Raw genomic sequence first — 21,983 nt, forward strand, 5'->3', positions numbered from 1 at the left:
AATGCCTTGACTCGGGACATATCCAACTGTATAGCCTATATCACAACCACTCGTGAACTATGGCTGGATTTGTATGGTCGTTTCTCTCAATCCAATGGCCCTTGCATCTTTCAACTACGACATGACATTATGAACTGTGCACAAGACAATCTCCCCATCACTACCTACTTCACCAAATTGAAGACTCCGTGGGATGAACTCTTCTCTATCCTTACTCTTCCCCGTTGTTCATGTGGCTCCTCCAAGGTTCTCCAAGATTATCAGCAACAATAACGTCTTATTCAATTTCTTGCTGGCCTCCATGAATCCTATTATCATAGCAGATGTCAAATTTTTGTCCTTGCACCTCTACCAATGGTCAACAAAGTCTACAATCTTTTGCTTCAAGAGGAAAAGCAATGGGTACTCACTGCTACCCCAGCCGAATCTGCTGCGTTGGATGCCGTTCCAGCCACCTTCACTCCTTCCCAGGCATCTGCTTGCGCACCTGCCACCAAGTCTAGCAACACCAACCGGCCACAGGGCAACTGCCGCCCTCGTCTCACTTATGATCATCATCTTCATCAGCCAGGTCATGCAAACCCTCCATGTTTCCCTACTATCCCACATATTAGCAGGATGTCTTCTTCAAACCATGTTGTCGCTGCACCTGCCTTCACTCTGGACCAATACCGTTAATTAATCTCATTGCTACACATGGGAAGTACACAACCATCTGTGAATTTTGCAGGTATTACCTTTTCATCTCTTATAGTTCATTCCTGGATCGTCGACAGTGGAGCCTCATACCAGATGATTTTCGACCCCATCATGTTCTCATCTTCTACACCCAATCAATCTTTCCCACATGTTAAGCTTCCAAATGGCTCCTTGGTTCTTGTCACACACATTAGCTATGTGTTTCTTACTCCTAATATTTGTCTTATAGGTTCCATCTTTTGGTTATAATTTACTTTCTGTAAGCAAATTAACTGCCTCTCACTCTTGTTCCATCACATTCACTAATAACTCTTGCCTCTTTCAAGATCTGTCCCCGAAGACGACGATTAGCGTGGCTAAGCAACTTGACGGTATTTAACTATTTGAAAGTCCTCAACTACCTCATGCTGCTCTTTCTTCCAAGGAGGATAATTTTTAGCTTTGGTATCACCGACTCGGTCATGCATCACCTTCGTGCATGCAAACTTTAGCTAAATCCCTAGATTTTTCTATTTGGTCTTGCCATTGTGGAACTTGCCACTTAGCAAAACAAACACGTTTATCTTTTTCCCCTAGTTCTATTAACACTTCTATGTCTTTTGAATTAATTCACTGTGATCTATGGGTCGTTATTCTACTCCCTCACACTCGAGAGCTCGTTATTTTTTAACAATTGTGGATGACTACTCACGTTGCACTAGGGTTTTTTTGCTTTCTCATAAATCTGACACAAAGCATGTTCTTCAATATTTTTTTCTCTTTAATCAAAACCCAATTCAATTGCAATATCAAGACTATGCATATCGATAATGGTACTGAATTTTTTTCTAAGAACGTGGTTGCCTTCTTTCATGAACATGGCGTCGTTCACCAACACAGTTGTGTTGCCACACCGTAACAAAATGGTGTTGTTAAGCGCAAGCACCGTCATCTTCTCACTGTTTCACGTTCCCTTAAATTTCAAAGTAACTTACCTACTAGTTTCTGGGGTGAATGTATTTTAGCTGCCACGTACATCATCAACCACATTCCCACGCCACTTCTATCAAGCAAGTCTCCTTATGAAGTGCTTTTTAACAAAAAAACCAACCTATACACATTTACGAGTGTTTGATTGCCTATGTTATGCAATCGTTACCGGTCCTAAAACAGACAAATTTGCACCACGAGCTCCTAAATGTATATTTGTTGGTTATTCTCTTGGTAAAAAAGGATACCATCTATATTATTTGGATTCTTACAATTTTCTTACCAGTCGTGATGTTATTTCTATGAAATATCTCCCATTTCGCTCTCAACCATCTTTTTTGGACCCCTCTCCCATTGTCCTACCTTTGCCTGTCCCTGACAACACTGAACCTTCTCCCTCGCCTACTCCAATTGCACCGGATTCCCTAAACACCCCTACCAAATCTTTCATCGATTCTCCATCTTCCGCCTCACCTTCCAATTCCATTGAACTTCGTCGGTCCACCTTCTTACTTAAAAGGATTTCCATTGCTCTTATGTCGAGTTGCATCATCTGCCTTCATCCTTTGCACACTGTAATTAGCCATGATTGTTTATCCTCATCCCATCGTGATTTTTTCTTAGCTTTATCTTCTTCCCAAGAACCCACCTCTTATTCACAAGCTGTGCAACTTCCTGAATGACGTGAGGCAATGACTACCGAACTTAGGGCACTCGAGCATAATCATACTTAGTCTTTTACATCGCTTCTACCCAGAAAGAAACCCATTGGATGCAAATAGGTGTATAACAAATACCGATCAGATGGAACCATTGAACGATACAAGACTAGCTTCGTAGCCAAATGCTTCACCCAACGAGAAGGACTCGATTATACTGAGACCTTTGCTCCAGTTGCAAAAATGGTCATTGTCCGTTGTCTTCTCGCCATGGCATCTATCAAGCAATGGCCATTGCATCAACTTGATGTACAAAATGCCTTCTTACACAGCAACCTCGATGAATAAGTTTATATGACCATGCCTCCCGGTCTTTCGTCTCAAAGGGAGAATCAAGTCTTCCGTCTTCACAAATCTTTGTATGGCCTCAAGCAAGCCTCCAGCCAGTGATTTGCCAAATTTTCGACGGTTCTTCTTACTATAGGTTTTACCCAATCACGTGCTAATTATTCCTTATTTACTCGTCGATGACAACATAAGTTCATTGTCATTCTTATTTACATTGATGACATAATTGTCATATGCATTAATCCTGTTGTCATTGCTATTCTCAAGGAATTTATTCGACAAAAGTTTCACGTCAAAGATTTTGGACCTCTCAAATAGTTTTTGGGCCTAGAAGTGGCGCTATCTCGTCGAGGTATTATTTTATCTCAATGCAAATATATATTGGGGATTTTAAAAGAAATGGGCTATCTTAGCTCATGCCCTGCATCATTCCCCATGGAGCAAAATATGAAGCTCAACAATTTTGATGAGGAACTCTTACATGATCCTACTATATACCATCGTCTTGTTGGTAGGCTAATCTACCACACCATTACTTGGCTTGACATTACTTATTATGTCAACATTTTGAGCTAGTACATGAGTCAACCCAGGAGACCTCACCTAGATATAGCTTTTCGTCTTCTCAACTATCTCAAGCAAAGCCCGAGCCAAGGAATTTTCTTACCTGCCAATAGTCCAATTCAACTACTAGTTTTTTGTGACTCTGACTGGGCCGGTTGTCCTCTCACCAGAAGGCCCACTACTAGTTATTGTGCCTTGCTAGGCAACTCTCCCATTTCTTGGAAGACCAAGAAGCAACAAACAGTTTCACGTTCTTCTGCAGAGGACGAGTATAGAGATATGGCTTCTACTTGTAAAATTGTATGGTTGAAATATCTTCTCTAAGACCTTGGTTTTCCTCACACTCAACCTCCCATTTTGTTATGAGATAATCAATCTGCTCTCCACATTGCCGCCAATCCGGTCTTCCATGAGCGCACCTAACACATTGAAATTGATTGTCACTTCATTCGGGAGAAGATTCAACAAGGCATCTTATGTACTTCCTATATTCCAACTGCTCACCAATTAGCAGATATTTTCACAAAGCCTTGAGGGGGAGTGTTAGCTGTCTTCACGCTCCTAGGGAGGACTTTTTCCTTCCTTATTGTTGTAACAACCCCTTCTATTTTGGGGGATCTTTTTTTATTAAGCAATTTCTTGTTAGAAATCCCTTATATTCAGTGATTTCCTTATTGTATATGTACGCCCTCTTTGGTAATTGTAAATGTGACAATTCAAAATTCACAATTCACCATTTTACAGAATCTATCCCTAATAGTTGAGCAACCCACACAATATAGTTGCTTCTGATCATTAAAGGCATACTCACTTCTCAATAAGATGATTGAGGCTGGCACGTGTAATATGACACACAGCAAACCTGCCCAAGGCTGGGGAATGAGAGGTGTAAAAGCTCTTTGGATCAATGAGAATCCTACCCCAATTCAATCGGAGGACTCAAGTTCTTCTTCTTCAGAATATAAGGAAGAGGAGGTGGTTTCTTTCACCTATCAATCGAACCAACCATAGCTAATGTTATTAATCTAATGCACCAGAAAGCATAAATATTTGGACAAGTATTTGAGATTTTGTGAGTATACGTCAGAATGTAGTGTAAGAGAAAGTAGATAGAATTTATGAAAGGTGAATCAAATGTTAGTGACATAGACTAAGGAGTATTGTGTGTGGAACCTCTAAAAGCGATGGGTTAATATTTGGCAAATAAAGTACACAAAATAAAACATGAAACGCATACAAAAAGAACACAAAGATTTACATGTGTAACAATCCTAAAATTTCAAAAAAAAAAAAAAAAAAAAAAAGAAAGAAAGAAAGGGGAAATGATGCTTTTAATAGGTGATGGTCTGATTGAGTATGATGGTCCTTGGGGACCACCACTATTTTCAAAACTTTTACTTTGGTTTAACTTTTGCTTTTGCCTTTGCCTGTTGCTTTTGCTTCTTGCTGCCTGCTGCTCGCCACGTCCTTTAGTGGACGTGGTTTTCGTATGTTAAAAGCAGACGCTTAACGCGACACCTCAGGTATGACGTAGACCATAATAAAATATTATAATAATACGTTCTAAGAATTTAAATAGGGGAGGTGAGCACTCCTACCTTAGAAAATTTTGAGATCTCTCTCTCTCTAGCCGAATTTTATCGAAGTTCCCTCTCAAATATTTGTGGGTAAGTGACATCGTCTTCTCGAAAATTAGTCTATTTTTAATAAATAGTGATATTTCCTTCTAGGATCTTTATTTTATCAGTTTTATGTGTAAGTGACCTCATTGTCTCGAGAAATAATCCATTCTTTTTAAAAATAAAATGAAATAATTATTTCTGCTTATTATCATGAATTTTAGGCACGATAAATTTTATGCGCACACGACCTCATTATCTTGAAAAATAATATTTTTAATAAAAATTGTGATATTTTATCTATGTTAGAAATTTTGAATGCTGTAAATTAAAAAAATAAATTTATTTATTTTTCTTGTTTATTGTTAGAAATAAATGTGATATTTCTGCTTTTAGTAAAATTGTGATATTTCTTTCTACTGTTTTGAATATTTAGACATTGTAAAATTTATGTGCAAATGACTGCCTTATTATTTAAAAATTGACATTTTTGCAATTGATTATAGTATTGTTGTGAAATGTTTATTTGTGGATTGATATCCCATAAATTGTGATAATTTCGTATTCTTGAATTTCTATAAGAGTTTTTCTATACATATTAAATTGGCAATTATGCTAGAATTCCTTTACAAACTGCAACCTTTCTAAATTTGAGCCCAAAATATTTGATTGGTTATTTTTGAAATGTTATAAAGAGTGACTGTTATTAATGGTTTAAGTGAAATTCATATTAATGATTTCAGTGATATGTTGAGTACATGATATTGTTGCTTTTGAATGTTTAAAGAGATTTAGAAATAATTTAAGTATGCAAGTAGACTCATCCGGTTCGCTGGTGAGGTATAAGTGGACCTATCTAGGACGCCGGTAGGGATTAAGTGGACTCATCCGGTACGCCGGTGAGGTATAAGTGGACCTGCAGGGATTAAGTTGACCTATCTGGGACGCCGATAGGGATTAAGTGGACCCATCAGGACGCTGATGGGGTATATAGGTGACCTACTTGGGACGCCAATAGGGTATTTTGTGAAATCCTTTTAATTATGTACTGCCGTTAAAATTGTTATAAGCATTTCAATTACTCGGATTATACTTAATTATGCATTTATTGAAAGTGAAACTGTTGATGCATTTCTGTTAATAGATCTCATTTTGGAAAATATTGATATCTTTCAAACATGATTATTTTGGGGATTATGATGATCACTTAATGAGTAGCCAAACTCATCAAACTATGGTAAACATTTTTCAGGATAACTGCGGATTCATTTTGAATGCTAGTCAAGATCAACCTTGGAAGATACTGTTGTTGTGCTAGCTTTCTTTATTTACTTTGTAAGACCTCGCCACTGTAAATTTGTCCTATCAATAGATGTATATATGTTTTGTCCGTCACATCTCAAGAATAACAGTATTGTAAATTCTTGGGGTGTGACAATTATGGTATCAGAGCAATAGGTTTAAGATCCTTAGGAAATTTAAAAAGAATGTACTTAAAAATCACATTTATTGTGTGTACAGACCGGAATAAAGTCAAGATCCAGAATAGCTGAAGCCAATATGGAAGGAATTCACAAAGCCTTGGAAAATATGGTTGCTCTAATGCAACATCAGATGGAAAACAACAATCCACCCAGGCAGTCAGTTACAGGAAATGGTGGGAGCAATATCGAACAATTTAATAAATTAAACCCACCTTCTTTTAAGGTTGCTGTAAACCCACTGGAAGCCGAGGGATGGATTATGCAATTGGAAAAAATATTCGAGGTTATGGAATGTCCTGATGATAGGAAGGTGGCCTTGGCAGTTTTTATGTTAGAAGGTGAGGCACAACACTGGTGGCGAATGGCAAAAGGAGTATTGGTCAAAGAAAATAAAACCTTGACTTGGGAAGTATTTCTAGAGGCATTTAATGAAAAATATTTCCCAGATTTTATTCAAGACCAAAAAGAAATGGATTTTCTAGAATTAATCCAAGGAAATAGGACAGTAGCACAGTACGAGGCCAAGTTTACTGAATTGGCCAGGTTTGCACCACATATGATTAACAATGAGGCAAGAAAGGTGAAGAAATTTGAAAGGGGTCTCAGACCAGCTATTAGAAGCAGAATATCAGTCTTGAAATTAAGAACTTATGCTGAAATAGTGGATCGTGCCCAAATTGTCGAAAAAGATTTTGAAGATTACCCAAAGACGAAAAATCAGAACAGTCATGTTAGACCTACATCATCTAATCGACAACAGTTTGAAAGGCCAAACAAGAAGCCAAAGCCCTCGCCATTTCAAAACCCAATAGAACCATGTAGAAAATGTGGGAAAAATCATGGATCAAGCCCTTGTTATTGGAATACCGAAGCCTGTTTTAAATGTGGAAAATTGGGACACCAGATTAAACAATGTCCTAGCTTACAGACACAATAGCTTCCAAAGCAGGAAGAGATATCTCAAAAGCCTCAGATGAAGGGAAGAGTATTTGCGATTACCGAGCAAGACGCTCAGGCCTCAAAATCAGTGATCCAAGGTACTCTTACTATCTTCCAAAAAGTAGCTCATGTTTTGATTGATCCTGGATCTACTCATTCATTTGTGTCACAACACTTTGCATGCCACTTAAAGGTAGAACTAGAACAATTAGAATACATTCTAGAGGTAGCCACACCGATGGGAGATTCAATTAACACCAATATAATGTACAAATCATGTGTAATAAAGATAAAAGAAAAGGAACTGTTGGTTGATTTAATACTCCTGGAAATTCAAGATTTTGATGTAATCTTAGGCATCGATTGGCTTTCTGCATACCATGCAAGTATTGATTGTTATAAGAAAATTGTTACCTTTAGTATTTCGAATCAACCAGTATTTTACTTCAATGGTGTCAAAGAAGACTCCCCATCATATTTAATCTCTTGTATTCGAGCTAATCGCCTCCTTCGAAAAAGATGTCAAGGCTTTCTTACCTATATCAAAGAAGATAGGAAGGAAGAAATAAATTTGGATACCACTCCGGTTATCCGAAAATTTCCCGACGTTTTTCCTGAAGAATTGCCAGGATTACCGCCAGATAGGGAAATTGAATTCTCCATTGAATTAGTGCCAGGGGTAGCACCAATTTCTAAGGCATCTTACAGAATGGCTCCTGCAGAACTTAAAGAACTGAAACAACAATTGGAAGAATTATTAGATAAAGGTTTTATCAGGCCCAGTGTGTCACCTTGGGGTGCTCCAGTACTGTTTGTCAAAAAGAGAGATGGGACTATGAGATTGTGTATTGATTATAGGCAGTTGAACCCAGTGACAGTGAAAAATAAGTATCCATTACCTAGAATTGATGATTTATTTGATCAATTACAAGGATCACAAGTGTTTTCAAAAATTGATCTTAGATCTGGATACCATCAGCTTAAGATTAAAAGTGAAGATGTACTCAAGACAGCTTTCAGAACAAGGTATGGCCATTATGAATTTTTAGTCATGCCTTTTGGATTAACCAATGCACCAGCTGCATTTATGGATTTGATGAATCGGATCTTTAAGCCCTTTTTGGATAAATTTATTGTGGTATTCACGATGATATTTTAATTTATTCCAAGAATCAGAAGGAACATGAGCAGCATGTAAGAATGGTATTGCAAATATTAAGAGAGAAGAAATTGTATGCCAAACTTAGTAAATGTGAATTTTGGCTTGAACAAGTGATATTTTTAGGACATGTCATATCAAAAGAAGGTCTATCAGTTGATCCTTCAAAGGTTGAAGCCGTTGTTAATTGGAAACAACCAAATAATATGACTGAAGTTTGAAGCTTTTTGGGATTGGCAGGATATTACAGAAAATTTGTAGAAGGATTTTCTCGAATCGCAACCCCATTGACTCGATTGACACAGAAAAATGTCAAATTTGAATAGACAAGTGAATGTGAGGAGAGTTTTCAAGAACTAAAAGTTCGATTAACTTCAACACCTATTTTAACTATTCCTGAGGGGAGTGGGGGATTTGTGATTTATAGTGATGCTTCACATAAATGTTTGGGCTGTGTATTAATGCAATATGGGAAAGTAGTGGCATATGCATCCAGACAGTTGAAAGAATATGAGAAAAAATATCCAATTCATGATTTGGAGCTAGCTGTAATAGTATTCGCTTTGAAAATATGGAGGCATTATCTATATGGTGAGCAATTCGTAATATACACGGATCATAAGAGTTTGAAATACCTTTTCTCTCAGAAGGATTTAAATATGCGGCAGATAAGATGGATGGATTTCTTAAAAGATTATGATTGTACAATCCATTATCATTCAGGAAAAGCTAACGTTGTGGCCGACGCTCTAAGTAGAAAATCTACGGGAGTCTTAGCTCATCTAATGATTCAAGAAATGCGATTATTAGAGGAAATAGTGGATTGGCATCCAACTCCGTCCATTAATGGTGTGGTAAGTATGATTGCCAATTTTAAGGCGGAACCCCAATTAATCCAACAGATTCGATTGGCACAAAAGAAAAACCCTCAGCTTATAACAATTATAGAAGAGGTGAAGCAAGGAAAAAGAGATGAATTCTCTATATGTAGTGAGGATTTGCTAAGATTCGAAGGTCGGGTTTGTGTCCCGAATGATGAGAGTGTAAAGAAAGCTATGTTAGAAGAAACACATCATTCTCGTTATAGAATACATCCCGGAAGTATTAAAATGTATCAAGACCTGAAGAAAACCTTTTGGTGAAATAATATGAAAAAAGAGGTAGCACTATTTGTGTCTAAATGCCTAACATGCCAGCAAGTAAAAGCTGAACATCAAAGGTCCGCTGGGTTGTTGCAGCCTTTACCGGTGCCAGAATGGAAATGGGAGCACATCTCTATGGATTTTGTCTCTGGCTTGCCTAGAACAAATTCAGGACATGATAGCATTTGGGTCATTGTGGACCGGTTAACCAAAGCTGCCCACTTTCTACCGATTCGCACGACGTACACTTTGGATCGACTGGCTCAGCTGCACATTAAGGAAATAATGCGGTTGCTTGGAGTTCCTGTTAGTATTGTATCGGACAGGGATACTCGATTTACTTCTAAATTTTGGGCTAGATTACAGTCAGCCATGGGGACGAGACTCACCTTTAGTACTGCCTTTCACCCCCAAACTGATGGACATTCGGAGAGGACCATCCAAACCTTGGAAGATATGCTGAGGGCCTGTGTTATTGACCTTACAGGAAGCTGGGATGACCATTTACCCCTGAATGAGTTTGCTTATAATAATAGCTTCCAAGCCAGTATTCAGATGGCACCATATGAAGCCCTGTATGGAAGGAAATGCAGGTCACCCATATGTTGGGACGAGGTTGGTGAAAGAAAGTTTTTGGGGCCAGAAATTGTCCAGATAACCACAAATAAAATAGCATTAATTCGTGAAAGGCTCAAGACAGCTCAATGTCGGCAAAAGAGTTATGCCGATAACCGAAAAAGAGATCTTGAATTTGAGGAAAGTGATCGAGTTTTCCTAAAAATCTCACCAATAAAGGGCATTATGAGATTCGGCAAGAAATGAAAGTTGAGCCCACGTTACATCGGACCATTTGAAATCCTGGAAAGAATCGGAGGTGTTGCTTATAGACTTGCCTTACCACCCGAATTGGCAAATGTCCATAATGTCTTTCATGTATCTTCACTACGAAAATATCAGCCCGACCCATCCCATATCTTAAAATATGAACCTTTACCAATCAGGAAGGACATATCCTTCATTGAGCCGCCAATTTTGATACTGGATAGAAGGGTGCAAGTGTTGCGTAACAAGGAGATTCCTTTGGTCCGTGTATTATGGCAGTACCATTCAAGAGAAGAGTCGACTTGGGAACGAGAAGACGAAATCAGAGAAAAATACCCCTATCTTTTTCAGTAATCAGGTACAAAAATTTAGAAGACTAAATTTCTTTAAGGGGGGAAGAATGTAACAATCCTAAAATTTCAAAAAAAAAAAAAAAAAAAAGAAAAAAAAAAGAAAGGAAGGGGAAATGATGCTTTTAATAGGTGATGGTCTGATTGAGTATGATGGTCCTTGGGGACCATCACTATTTTCAAAACTTTTACTTTGGTTTAACTTTTGCTTTTGCTGCCTTTGCCTAGTGCTTGTGCTTCTTGCTGCCTGCTGCTCGCCACGTCCTTTAGCGGACGTGGTTTTCGTATGTTAAAAGCAGACGCTTAACGCGACACCTCAGGTATGAGGTAGAGCGTAATAAAATATTATAATAATACGTTCTAAGAATTTAAATAAGGGAGGTGAGCACTCCTACCCTAGAAAATTTTGAGATCTCTCTCTCTCTCTAGCCGAATTTTATCGAAGTTCCCTCTCAAATATTTGTGGGTAAGTGACATCGTCTTCTCGAAAATTAGTCTATTTTTAATAAATAGTGATATTTCCGTCTAGGATCTTTATTTTATCAGTTTTATGTGTAAGTGACCTCATTGTCTCGAGAAATAATCCATTCTTTTTAAAAATAAAATGAAATAATTATTTCTGCTTATTATCATGAATTTTAGGCACGATAAATTTTATGCGCGCACGACCTCATTATCTTGAAAAATAATCTTTTTAATAAAAATTGTGATATTTTATCTATGTTAGAAATTTTGAATGCTGTAAATTAAAAAAATAAATTTATTTATTTTTCTTGTTTATTGTTAGAAATAAATGTGATATTTCTGCTTTTAGTAAAATTGTAATATTTCTTTCTACTGTTTTGAATATTTAGACATTGTAAAATTTATGTGCAAATGACTGCCTTATTATTTAAAAATTGACATTTTTGCAATTGATTATAGTATTGTTGTGAAATGTTTATTTGTGGATTGATATCCCATAAATTGTGATAATTCCGTATTCTTGAATTTCTATAAGAGTTTTTCTATACATATTAAATTGGCAATTATGCTAGAATGCCTTTACAAACTGCTACCTTTCTAAATTTGAGCCCAAAATATTTGATTGGCTATTTTTGAAATGTTATAGAGAGTGACTGTTATTAATGGTTTAAGTGAAATTCATATTAATGATTTCAGTGATATGTTGAGTACATGATATTGCTGCTTTCGAATGTTTAAAGAGATTTAGAAATAATTTAAGTATGCAAGTGGACTCATTCGGTTCGCCGGTGAGGTATAAGTGGACCTATCTGGGACGCCGGTAGGGATTAAGTGGACTCATCCGATACGCCGGTGAAGTATAAGTGGACCTGCAGGGATTAAGTGGACCCATCAGAACGATGATGGGGTATATAGGTGACCTACTTGGGACGCCAGTAGGGTATTTTGTGAAATCCTTTGAATTATGTACTGCCGTTAAAATTGTTATAAGCATTTCAATTACTCGGATTATACTTAATTATGCATTTATTGAAAGTGAAACTGTTGATGCATTTCTGTTAATAGATCTCATTTTGGAAAATATTGATATCTTTCAAACATGATTATTTTTTGGATTATGATGATCACTTACTGAGTAGCCAAACTCATCAAACTATGGTAAACATTTTTCAGGATAACTGCGGATTCATTTTGAGTGCTAGTCAAGATCAACCTTGGAAGATACTGTTGTTGTGCTAGCTTTCTTTATTTACTTTGTAAGACCTCGCCACTGTAAATTTGTCCTATCAATAGATGTATATATGTTTTATCCGTCACATCTCAGGAATAACAGTATTGTAAATTCTTGGGGTGTGACAACATGGTTCACTTCATAAGGGTTATATCCACGGGCATGACAAACTGAAATCCACTATACATCAAAGATTTTGGAACAAACCTTCGAATAAACCCTTTTAAACCTGCTCTCTCAAATGGAACTACACCGATCTATCATCTCTATTATATAACTAGACCACTGTCTAGAAAAATAACAACTTTTTGAGAGCAAACAAGATTTTATCTCATTAAAAGGTGAAACAACCCAAAATCTCAATGGGAACCATTTCTTTACAAGAAACCAACATCTCATGCTGCTGGAGTCATCAGGAGGCATCATCAATAGTTCTCTTCATAGGAAGTTCTCTTCTCTCTGAGATGAATCATCAAGGTTTCTCTTCATATAAAGCTTTCTTCTCTCTAAGAGGAAATTGCATCTTATGCACACGAGGCTTTATCTCCCTCTCTCTCTAGAGGAACCACTATTCCCATATGGCGACCCAAATTGGGGCACACAAATTATTTGTACTTTCTTCCCATATATATAAAATTAGGAATCCATATTAAATAGGAAACTTCATATAGACCTTACATATATCTCAAAAGATCAAGAGATATATCCAAGACTTCTAATCCTTTTTGGATTTCTATTTTCATTAGGAAATTTATCAACAATAATCTCAATCTCACATAATATGAGAATATCTCAATCCTAGATAATATGGATCAATCTTAATCAATCCCACAAGATATGAGATATCCTTATGTTGGTGATTTTGAATAACATCAAATCCAACAAGGAGTTCCTGACTTTGCTTTAAATGCTAGAGTATTGAACTTTTCTTAAGTGGGTCTAACACTTAATCTTAGTTTCACACTTTATATTAAACATGACTAGGGTTTCTCTATTGCTATGAAAGAAAGTCATTTCCTTACCAAAAGAACACATAACTCCTTTAATCATTTTAAGAAAAAAAATTGTTCCATGCTTCGCAAACGCATTATCCATTTGCATCCCCCGAGGATGCATTTTTCATTTGCATCCCTCGACGTGTAAAGCATCTATCGTAAAAATGGATACAAATGGGTAGTCCATCTAAAAACAGTTGAAACTAATAGTCCAAATGTTTGTTCATAAAATTATTATTTTTAATTTTTAAAATTTATTTAGTTTTTCATATTCGTGATCTCCATGTCAAAGATTATATATCCTTTATAAATTGGGTGAAAAAATCCATCTCAGAAATAGATTTTTAAGAGGAGATTCATGTCTACATCGACTCGTAGAAACTATGTCCTTTTAAGAATGACAATGATAAATAGCTATCACCATGAGAAATATATACAATAAGACCAGTTACTTTTGATACAAGGATGCCACAATCATTATCGACCTTTAGATTTGAAATCAGGTGATTGAGGAGGTGTCATTATTTACGCACAAAATCCAAAATAAATTTTTCTCGAATGTTGCAACATACTTTCATCTATTGGATTTCCCATCTATGGCTAAAAGTGATCGTGGCCTCCTTGTACAAAAAATAAATGGTCTCATAGTATATATTCCCATCACCATAGAGATAGCAATGGACCAAGACCCAACCCAGGACTCGAGGGGTAGACCCGATCTAGGTCCAAGTATGTGTCAAAACATTGGATCCAACGGGTCGGATCCGTGTCCAAATCTTGGACCCGAACACTATTTTTGGGTCCCAATATTAGAACTATGTTTAAATATAATTAAATACATACATATTTTAATTTTTGGATAAAATTGGGACCTAACCTCTTGGCACCCTTACATCACCCTACTTAACAACAACGCTATTAACCAAAACAAAAAAAAAAAAAAAAGAAGGAAAAAACATATGTTGGAATAACCATATCTGACATGGTCATAAATACAAATAAAGAATGTATAAATATGACCAGCCAATTATTTATGGGAAGTGGCCCAACTTGATCTCGGAATGGCTACCACCCGTTTTAGCTACTTCCACATAATGACAACCGTACCTTATTCATTATTTTGACTTGTTCTAAATAGAGTGCTCCAACTAGGCGTTTCCATACGTCTTTCAAATTTTAAAACACAAAAATGGTTTGATAGGGCTGCAGCTCTATAAAAAACAAGTAAAGCCTTACTTTTTAACTCATCAAAAATTGTAATTCAAGTATTAAAAAACTTTTACATCAATCATCTTGACTTTAACATTATGGTTGTAGAAAAAAAAAAAAGATTTCAAACTTTAAAAATAGTGTATAATATAACAAATTGTCTAGATTGTCCATTGCACCATAGAAGTCAATGTTTATAGATCCGCAAGTTCTGTAATATTTTTTTAGTTTTGAATTTTATTGTCGGTGTTGGAACTTGATTTTAGAGCTATAATGGAGATTTTCGTTGCTGAAAGTGCTTTTCAAATGAGGATTTGAGGTGACAGTTTATTTTGTTTTCATAAAGCCTAAGCCTTATACAAATCTTGCCCTATAAAAAAAATAAAAGTTGTGATTCCTTTTAGCAAAATGGAAAAAGTATAGGGCATGTGCATTATTTTTAATGATTAAAAGAAACGGATTATTTCTTAATAATGTTTTATTCAAAATGATGCAATGAGTCGAGGGTTTTAGATAAGGAAAAGTAAACCAACATACTTTTTATTTTTAATGTAAAGATATCATAATCATTTTTATCCGTTGGATTTTAAATCGAGTGGTTGTGAATATGTCATTTGTTATTGATTAGATGTAAAGTTCAAAAACAATTTCTAGTACTTTGTGACTCACACCGAGCCTTTCAATTCAGCATTAAAGTTAAAATTATTTTATATTAATAATTCCATTAATTAAAAGGCCAATTTAGATAATAAATAAAGTGGGTAGGTAGGTAATCTCATGAGCAAGGAGCTCATGTTGGTTTTGGCTAATGATTGAACAAGAGTGAGAGTAGCATGCATCATGAACAAAAGAAAAGCAAAGCCTAACACCTATAAATAACCAATATTACAGAGCTCTTAGCCATTGCAGTGTCACAATGACTGATGAGGTTCTTCATGTTGCAGTACTCTCTTTTTCAGCCTTTGGCCACTTGATCCCATTTCTAGAGCTCTCAAAGATATTAGCCCAAAAGGGCCACAAGGTCTCCTTCATATCCACTCCAAGAAACATTGATAGATTGCCCAAAATCCCTCCAAATTTAGCTACTCTGATCAATCTAGTGAAGTTTGAGTTGCCCCCTACCCATGGCCTTCCTGAAAATGCAGAGGCTACCATGGACTTGCCAATAGAGAAATTACAATTTCTTACTGCAGCGTATGATAAGTTACATGAGCCCATTGAGAATTTTGTATCGGAGGAGTCACCGGACTGGCTAATTCACGACCTTTTCGCGCCTTGGGCGCCCTGTCTTGCTGCCAAGTTTGGAATTCCTAGCTGTTTCTGTAGTGTGTTCACAGCATCCACGCTCGTTTTCTTCGGGCCGCCGGACGGACTTGTCGGAGCCCATCAGCGGTTGACTCCTGAGAGCTATGCAAAGGCTCCAGAATGGGTGCCCTTCCCGTCAATTGTAGCTCTGCGAATGCACGAGGCAGCCAGAGTCAGTCAGTTGGGCAACAAAGTCGAAGCTTCTGGGATGTCTTCTCACCAACGGTTCGCGATGACCATAGAGGGGTGCGATTTCGTAGCTGTTCGGAGTTGTTATGAATTCGAAGGGAAGTATCTGGAACTACTAAGGGAGCTCTATGGCAAGCCAGTTTTGCCCTTTGGCCTTGTACCTTCACCTCCAGTTGAAAAACGAGGAGCTGGAGAAGGGGGGAATGGGAATGAGTACAGTAGGATCTTTTCATGGCTTGATGAGAAAGCCAAAGGATCCATTGTGTTTGTGGGGTTTGGCACTGAGACCAGGCTGAGTATGGATGAAGTGCATGAGATGGCCTTCGGGCTCGAGCTCTCGGGGTTGCCCTTTGTGTGGCTGCTAAAGAAACCGCAGGAGGGCTGTGAGGGCATGGATCTGCTTCCCCAAGGGTTCGAGACGCGAATCTCAAACCGGGGCGTCGTGCACGTCGGTTGGGCTCCTCAAGCTCAGTTACTGGCACACCCCGCGATTGGGGGGTGCCTGTTTCACTCGGGGTGGGGTTCTGTGATAGAGGCCCTACAATGGGGTCATACCCTCATTGTCTTGCCCTTTGTCTTTGATCAAGGGTTGAATGCTAAGCTCTTGGTAGAGAAGGGGATAGCCCTAGAGATAGAGAGGAACAAGGATGGTTCTTTCACAAAGGAAGCAGTTGCAAAGGGTCTAAGGCAAGCTATGGTGGAAGAGGAAGGGGAGCCCCTAAGGGTCAAGGCAAGAGAAGCTGAGGCCATATTTGCTGATAGGGGTCTCCATGATAGGTACATGAATGACTTTATCAAGTACCTTCAAGATCACAGGAGGAATTGAGTCCTATCTCAAGCCCATCCTCTGTAATTCCTGATGAAGGAAACTTCAGAAGGTAAGGTCTACAATAAATAAGATTTTGCTATGATTTTTTTTGGCAAGATGGAGAGTTTGCTTACATGCGATACTATCTGAACCATATTGTTCGCTTTGGTATATCTTTCATTATCCATCAATTGCAAGTAGTGTTCCTTCCAAATAGTTGGCATAAAGCTTATTTGATTATGATGTTAATAGTGTTTGCAAAATCGGCGGTTCATCTTGGAACTGCCCGGTTTAACCCGGTAGCAGAAGATAGCCCGCTCGATTTATCTCAACTCAGCCATGTAGGCCTAAAAATTATATTAATAAATAATTTTCTTTTATCATGAAACTATTATTTTTAGATTGATTTAAGGCTCTTTATTTAAACATTTTGAACTTGATATATTTTGTTTAATGTTTTTTCTCTTTTTGAATCGGCCAAGTTGAGTCATTGACTCAATTTGTTTCACTCAAATCTTGTGGATGACTAATTCGACCCAAATTTTTAGTTGCTAAAAATGGATGGTTGATATCAAAATATTCCCCGCCTTCCCCCGACTGTGCATGCGCAGAGGAACCGTTGCCAATGACCACCCATTGTTGATAAGGGATGGCTGATGGTGCATGTAGGAAATTGAACAATAAGTACATGTACCATGGCATAGTTTCCTTTGGAACCGTTGCCAATGACCACCCATTGTTGATAAGGGATGGCTGATGGTGCATGTAGGAAATTGAACAATAAGTACATGTACCATGGCATAGTTTCCTTTGAAAAATTTATCTTTGGAGCAATGATTTCATCCAACTGTTGGATAGTAATACGATGCAACCTTAAAAAACCATCCTATGGTCATTTGTTTGATTTAAATTTTGAAATATACACTCTTTTTATTCTAATGAACAATTAATTAATTTTTTTTTTTTTTTAAAATACAGCTTAAAAAGTATTTTTTTAGCCCAATTAACATAGGCCATTCATTTTGGTGAGATACTTAGATCTAGGCCTTAGAAGGAATTTTTCATTTCTAATTTTTTGGATGGCTTTATTATCATTAGATGAACAATGTTAAAAAAAAAAAAAATGATTTTAAGTTTACAAAGGTTAAGATCTTGAAATTCACAAAGTGAATGGTCTAGATTCGTTTTGGAGGAGACTCGTTTTGACCATATCTAGAGTTCAATTTGAAATTTTTTATTTAGGGGGATTGATTATTGAGATGAAGAGTGTGTCTGTAAAATTTGGAGTCATACAAATACCATAAACATGATTTTCTAGAAGTGTCGTTGCATTGCATTATATTATGATACAACCATTATTTTCTGTCAAGGCAATGTTTGGAAAGCCCATCAATGGGGAGGGAGTTGTCTAGAGACACGTGAAAAACATTTTTTTGTGCTCAGATTTGCAGGATTCTTTTTTGGACCCGGTTTCTATGCGGCGAAGCCCACATATGTAAAAATGTGGGCATATTAATAAATCTATTTTTGAGATGTATTTTTGGACTTAATTTTTAAAGACATGTAATCTTTAACATAGAGATCATGAATATGAAAAAATAAGTAAATTTTAAAAACTAGAAACAATAACTCTAGTAAGAAAACATTTGAACTGTTAGTTTCCATTGTTTTTATATGGAACATCTACATGCATCCATTTTTAAGATGGATGCTTTACACTTTTTGGACCACATAAATAGTAATGCGGTCCAGCCAGGATGAAACAAATTTTTTTTTTTTGGCGCTTTCTGAATATTTTCATAAATAAAATGTCGATCGTAACAGTGTTTTTGGTCGAGAGTGATTTTCTTGAGACAAATAAATGGTATATTCCGAGGGATTGATTCCTGGGACACTTTTAGAGCACGTATACAATGCTCCCGCGGGAGCATTGCTGCGCTCTACTCTTTCGGTCAAAACACTTTTTCCGTCTAAAAATTTCAGAACTACAGAAAAATTACCTATTGTTTTTAAGAGAAAATTTAAATTTTGAGTTTTGTAATACTCAAATCTCTTAAAAATTAGAGAAAAAATTATATAAATATCTGTTTTAGTTTCCGTTATTATCAAAATATCAAATACTTTTTGTTTTACTCATATGTCTAAGTTTTGGATTTCATAACAACATTTTCAAAAAAATGTGAAACTACATATTTTGGGTTTTTCAAAAACCGAAACCATGTTGCTTTTGGTTTTTTAAAAACCTAAAATTTCAGTTTTTCAAAAACCAAATTCCTTAATGTTCCGGTCTTTTGAAAAACCGAAAAATACAAACCCTTATGAAAACCTTCATCAACAAAACAGCCTCTCAAAGAATCACAAATTTCATCAGCACAGAATTGCAATCATCATGAGCATCAAGTCCATGCCATGGATCGGAACAAATGGAAATATAAAGCCAGATGCAAATTTCTAGCTCGGCCCGTAGCACGGGAAAATTTAACCTAAATCTATACATGTTCTCTCAACCATACATGCGCAAAGCAAAAAATCTGATATCAAACAAAACATAAAACACAAATATAGTCGCTGGGATATATTAAGAGCGAAAGAGACAGACATGTAGAGAAAGTGTGAGCAATAAAACGAATGAATAAGTTCTTCAAAACCAGTCAATTTATGGAGTAGAAGAAGAAACTCGTACTATATCTAATTAGCGTTTGATCATCTTTCAGGATTCGACCCTTGTAGATGAGGCTGAGGCGTTATTGTTCCGCTGGTACCTCGGAAAATTTTTGGTTTTTTAAAAACCTAAAAGTAAATAAATTTGGCTTTTGAAAAATTAATATTTTAAAGTTTTCGGTGCTTGAAAAAGTGATTTAGGTTTTGGAAAAACCTAAAATTGGCCTGATCTAGGTTTTTGAAAAACCAAAAATTGACAGTTTCATCTTTTTTTAAAAAATTGTTATGAAGTCTAAAAAACTAACATATGAGTTATAACATAAAGTATTTAGTATTTTGGTAATAACATAAATTAAAACTGATATTTACATAATTTTTCCAAAATTAAATAGTCTATGTTCAATCTCAAGGCTTTAGGTTTTTCTGGTATATAGAGATCTGAAATGTTTTTGGCAGAGATTATTCTATGGGCTGGAGTGATTACATCCCCAAAATTTGAGATCTAATAAGCATGTATTTTGCCCGAGGCAGTAAATGGATAATATAATCCTACAAGAACATGAAATCTTTTGACTAAAAAGAAATCGCGCATATTTCTTTTTTTATTTGAATCGTCAATGTTGAGGAGAAACTTGGAAATGAATAGCTTTCAATATCACATATTCACACAATCTCTCTCTATTATTAAAAAAAAAAAAAAAAAGTTCCCCTCATGTCGGTGCAAGCAATGGGTGGCCAAAATAAAAGTTTTTGCACATCTTTTAGAAAAGGAAAAAGTTTATATAAGGTCGTAATTTTATTTGGGGTGAAGTATGTATACAACTTAGGTTCTAAACAATCAAATTAGAGCCAATCTTTAAATAATGTCAAGAAATGTGGTTTCCATATTAGACGTCTTTCTGATAGCCTTAAAATATATTTTTATTTTTATTTATAAATTTTAAAGCTTAAAAAATAGTGTAGATCGACATATCTATGAAAACTTGAAAATTAACGGCCCAAAAATGCGTTACAAAATACATTATTTTCAAAACTTGAAATCCATTTTTTTTCTCATGTCCATGCATCTTGATGTCGAGATGATCAATTTGACGATATCTGGGCATCTAAACAATGTCTTTTAGTGAAATTTTTGAGGTAGGCTCTAATTTGATTGTTTAGAGCCTCGGCTCTATATAAACTTTTCCATTTGTTTGGAGAAGGAAGGTTGTACTATAGTTTTTGGATGGTATCGATTTGGCACTATTTCAAAAAACGTATCATTTTTTAATGATGTTTTAAAAAGAGTATTGAAACTACACAATTCAACTAAAAATGAAAAAGGTTTATATGGAGCCGAGGCTCTAAACAATCAAATTAGAGCCCACCTCAAAAATTTCACTTGGAAAAGTTGTTTTATGTCCAAATATTATCAAATTGATCATCTCGACATCAAGATACACGGACATATGAAAAAAGATTTCAAGTTTTGGAAATAGTGCATCTTGTAACGTATTTTGGACCCTCAATTTTCAAGATTGTCAAGTTTTCATAGATATTCTCGATCTACACTATTTTTTAAGCTTTAAATTTAATAATTTAAGATGAAAATATATTTTAACCTATCACAAAAAGTTTCAGTATTGAAACCACATTTCTTGATACTATTTGAAGGTGAGCTTTACTTTGATTGTTTGGAGCCTCAGCTCTATGCAAACAGCACCCCAACTAAAATAGACGGTGTAGAATTTAGAACTAAAGGCAGCTCGCCATTTACATATATGGAGGGTTGAAACCGGTATGGAAAGGCCCCCAAACAAATACATAAGAGGCCCAAACTTTGGGGATCCCTATTTTGGGATGATAGAGGACCTCACCGGGTCCATTAATGCCCGGATATATCATGGAGAACTTGATACAATAGTATGATCAAACCTAGCCAAAATGGATGCAAATAGGCTCGCAATTGAGCATAAACTTAATCTAAGTACCCTTCGGAAAGAGGAGATATAGCAAAAACAATTATTGGATTATGTAAAGGGTGTGGTTAGTATAAGGCTGAGGTCCTAGATCGCTAAAGCAAGGTTTGCTTTCAAATAATATCAAATGACGTTGTTTCAATTTTGGAAATATTTAAAAATTTATTTTCACATCTAATTATAAAATTTAAAGCTTTAAAAATAGTGTAGATCTGAATAAATCTATGAAAACTTGAAAACCTTGAAAATTGACGGGTTCAAAAATGCATTACAAGATGCACTATTTCCAATACTTGAAATTCACTTTGTTTTTTTTTTTCATGTCCATACATCTTGAGGTTGAGATGATCAATTTGAGGATTTTTTGACACTAAAACAACCTCTTCTAGTGAATTTTTGAGAGGCACC

The 21,983-nt window shown here is 36.2% G+C and overlaps 1 protein-coding gene and 1 long non-coding RNA gene across 2 annotated transcripts; both read left to right on the plus strand.

Annotated features, from left to right (window-relative positions):
* Positions 1-6,385: 6,385 nt before the first annotated feature.
* Positions 6,386-13,962, plus strand: LOC148779260 (uncharacterized). The gene is made up of 2 exons (XR_016047585.1): positions 6,386-7,379; positions 12,393-13,962. It is a non-coding gene; the product is annotated as an uncharacterized LOC148779260 (long non-coding RNA).
* A 914-nt stretch (positions 13,963-14,876) lies between these two features.
* On the plus strand, positions 14,877-17,072 carry LOC18442627 (putative UDP-rhamnose:rhamnosyltransferase 1). Its single transcript, XM_006852842.4, has one exon. The coding sequence runs from the start codon at positions 15,571-15,573 to the stop codon at positions 16,972-16,974; it is 1,404 nt and encodes a 467-aa protein (XP_006852904.1). The 5' UTR covers positions 14,877-15,570; the 3' UTR covers positions 16,975-17,072.
* The last annotated feature ends 4,911 nt before the right edge of the window (positions 17,073-21,983 follow it).

The sequence above is a fragment of the Amborella trichopoda genome, chromosome 13, assembly GCF_054954075.1.
Source record: "Amborella trichopoda isolate Santa Cruz 75 chromosome 13, AtrichopodaSantaCruz75HAP2 v2.0, whole genome shotgun sequence".
Classification (NCBI taxonomy): Eukaryota; Viridiplantae; Streptophyta; class Magnoliopsida; order Amborellales; family Amborellaceae; genus Amborella; species Amborella trichopoda.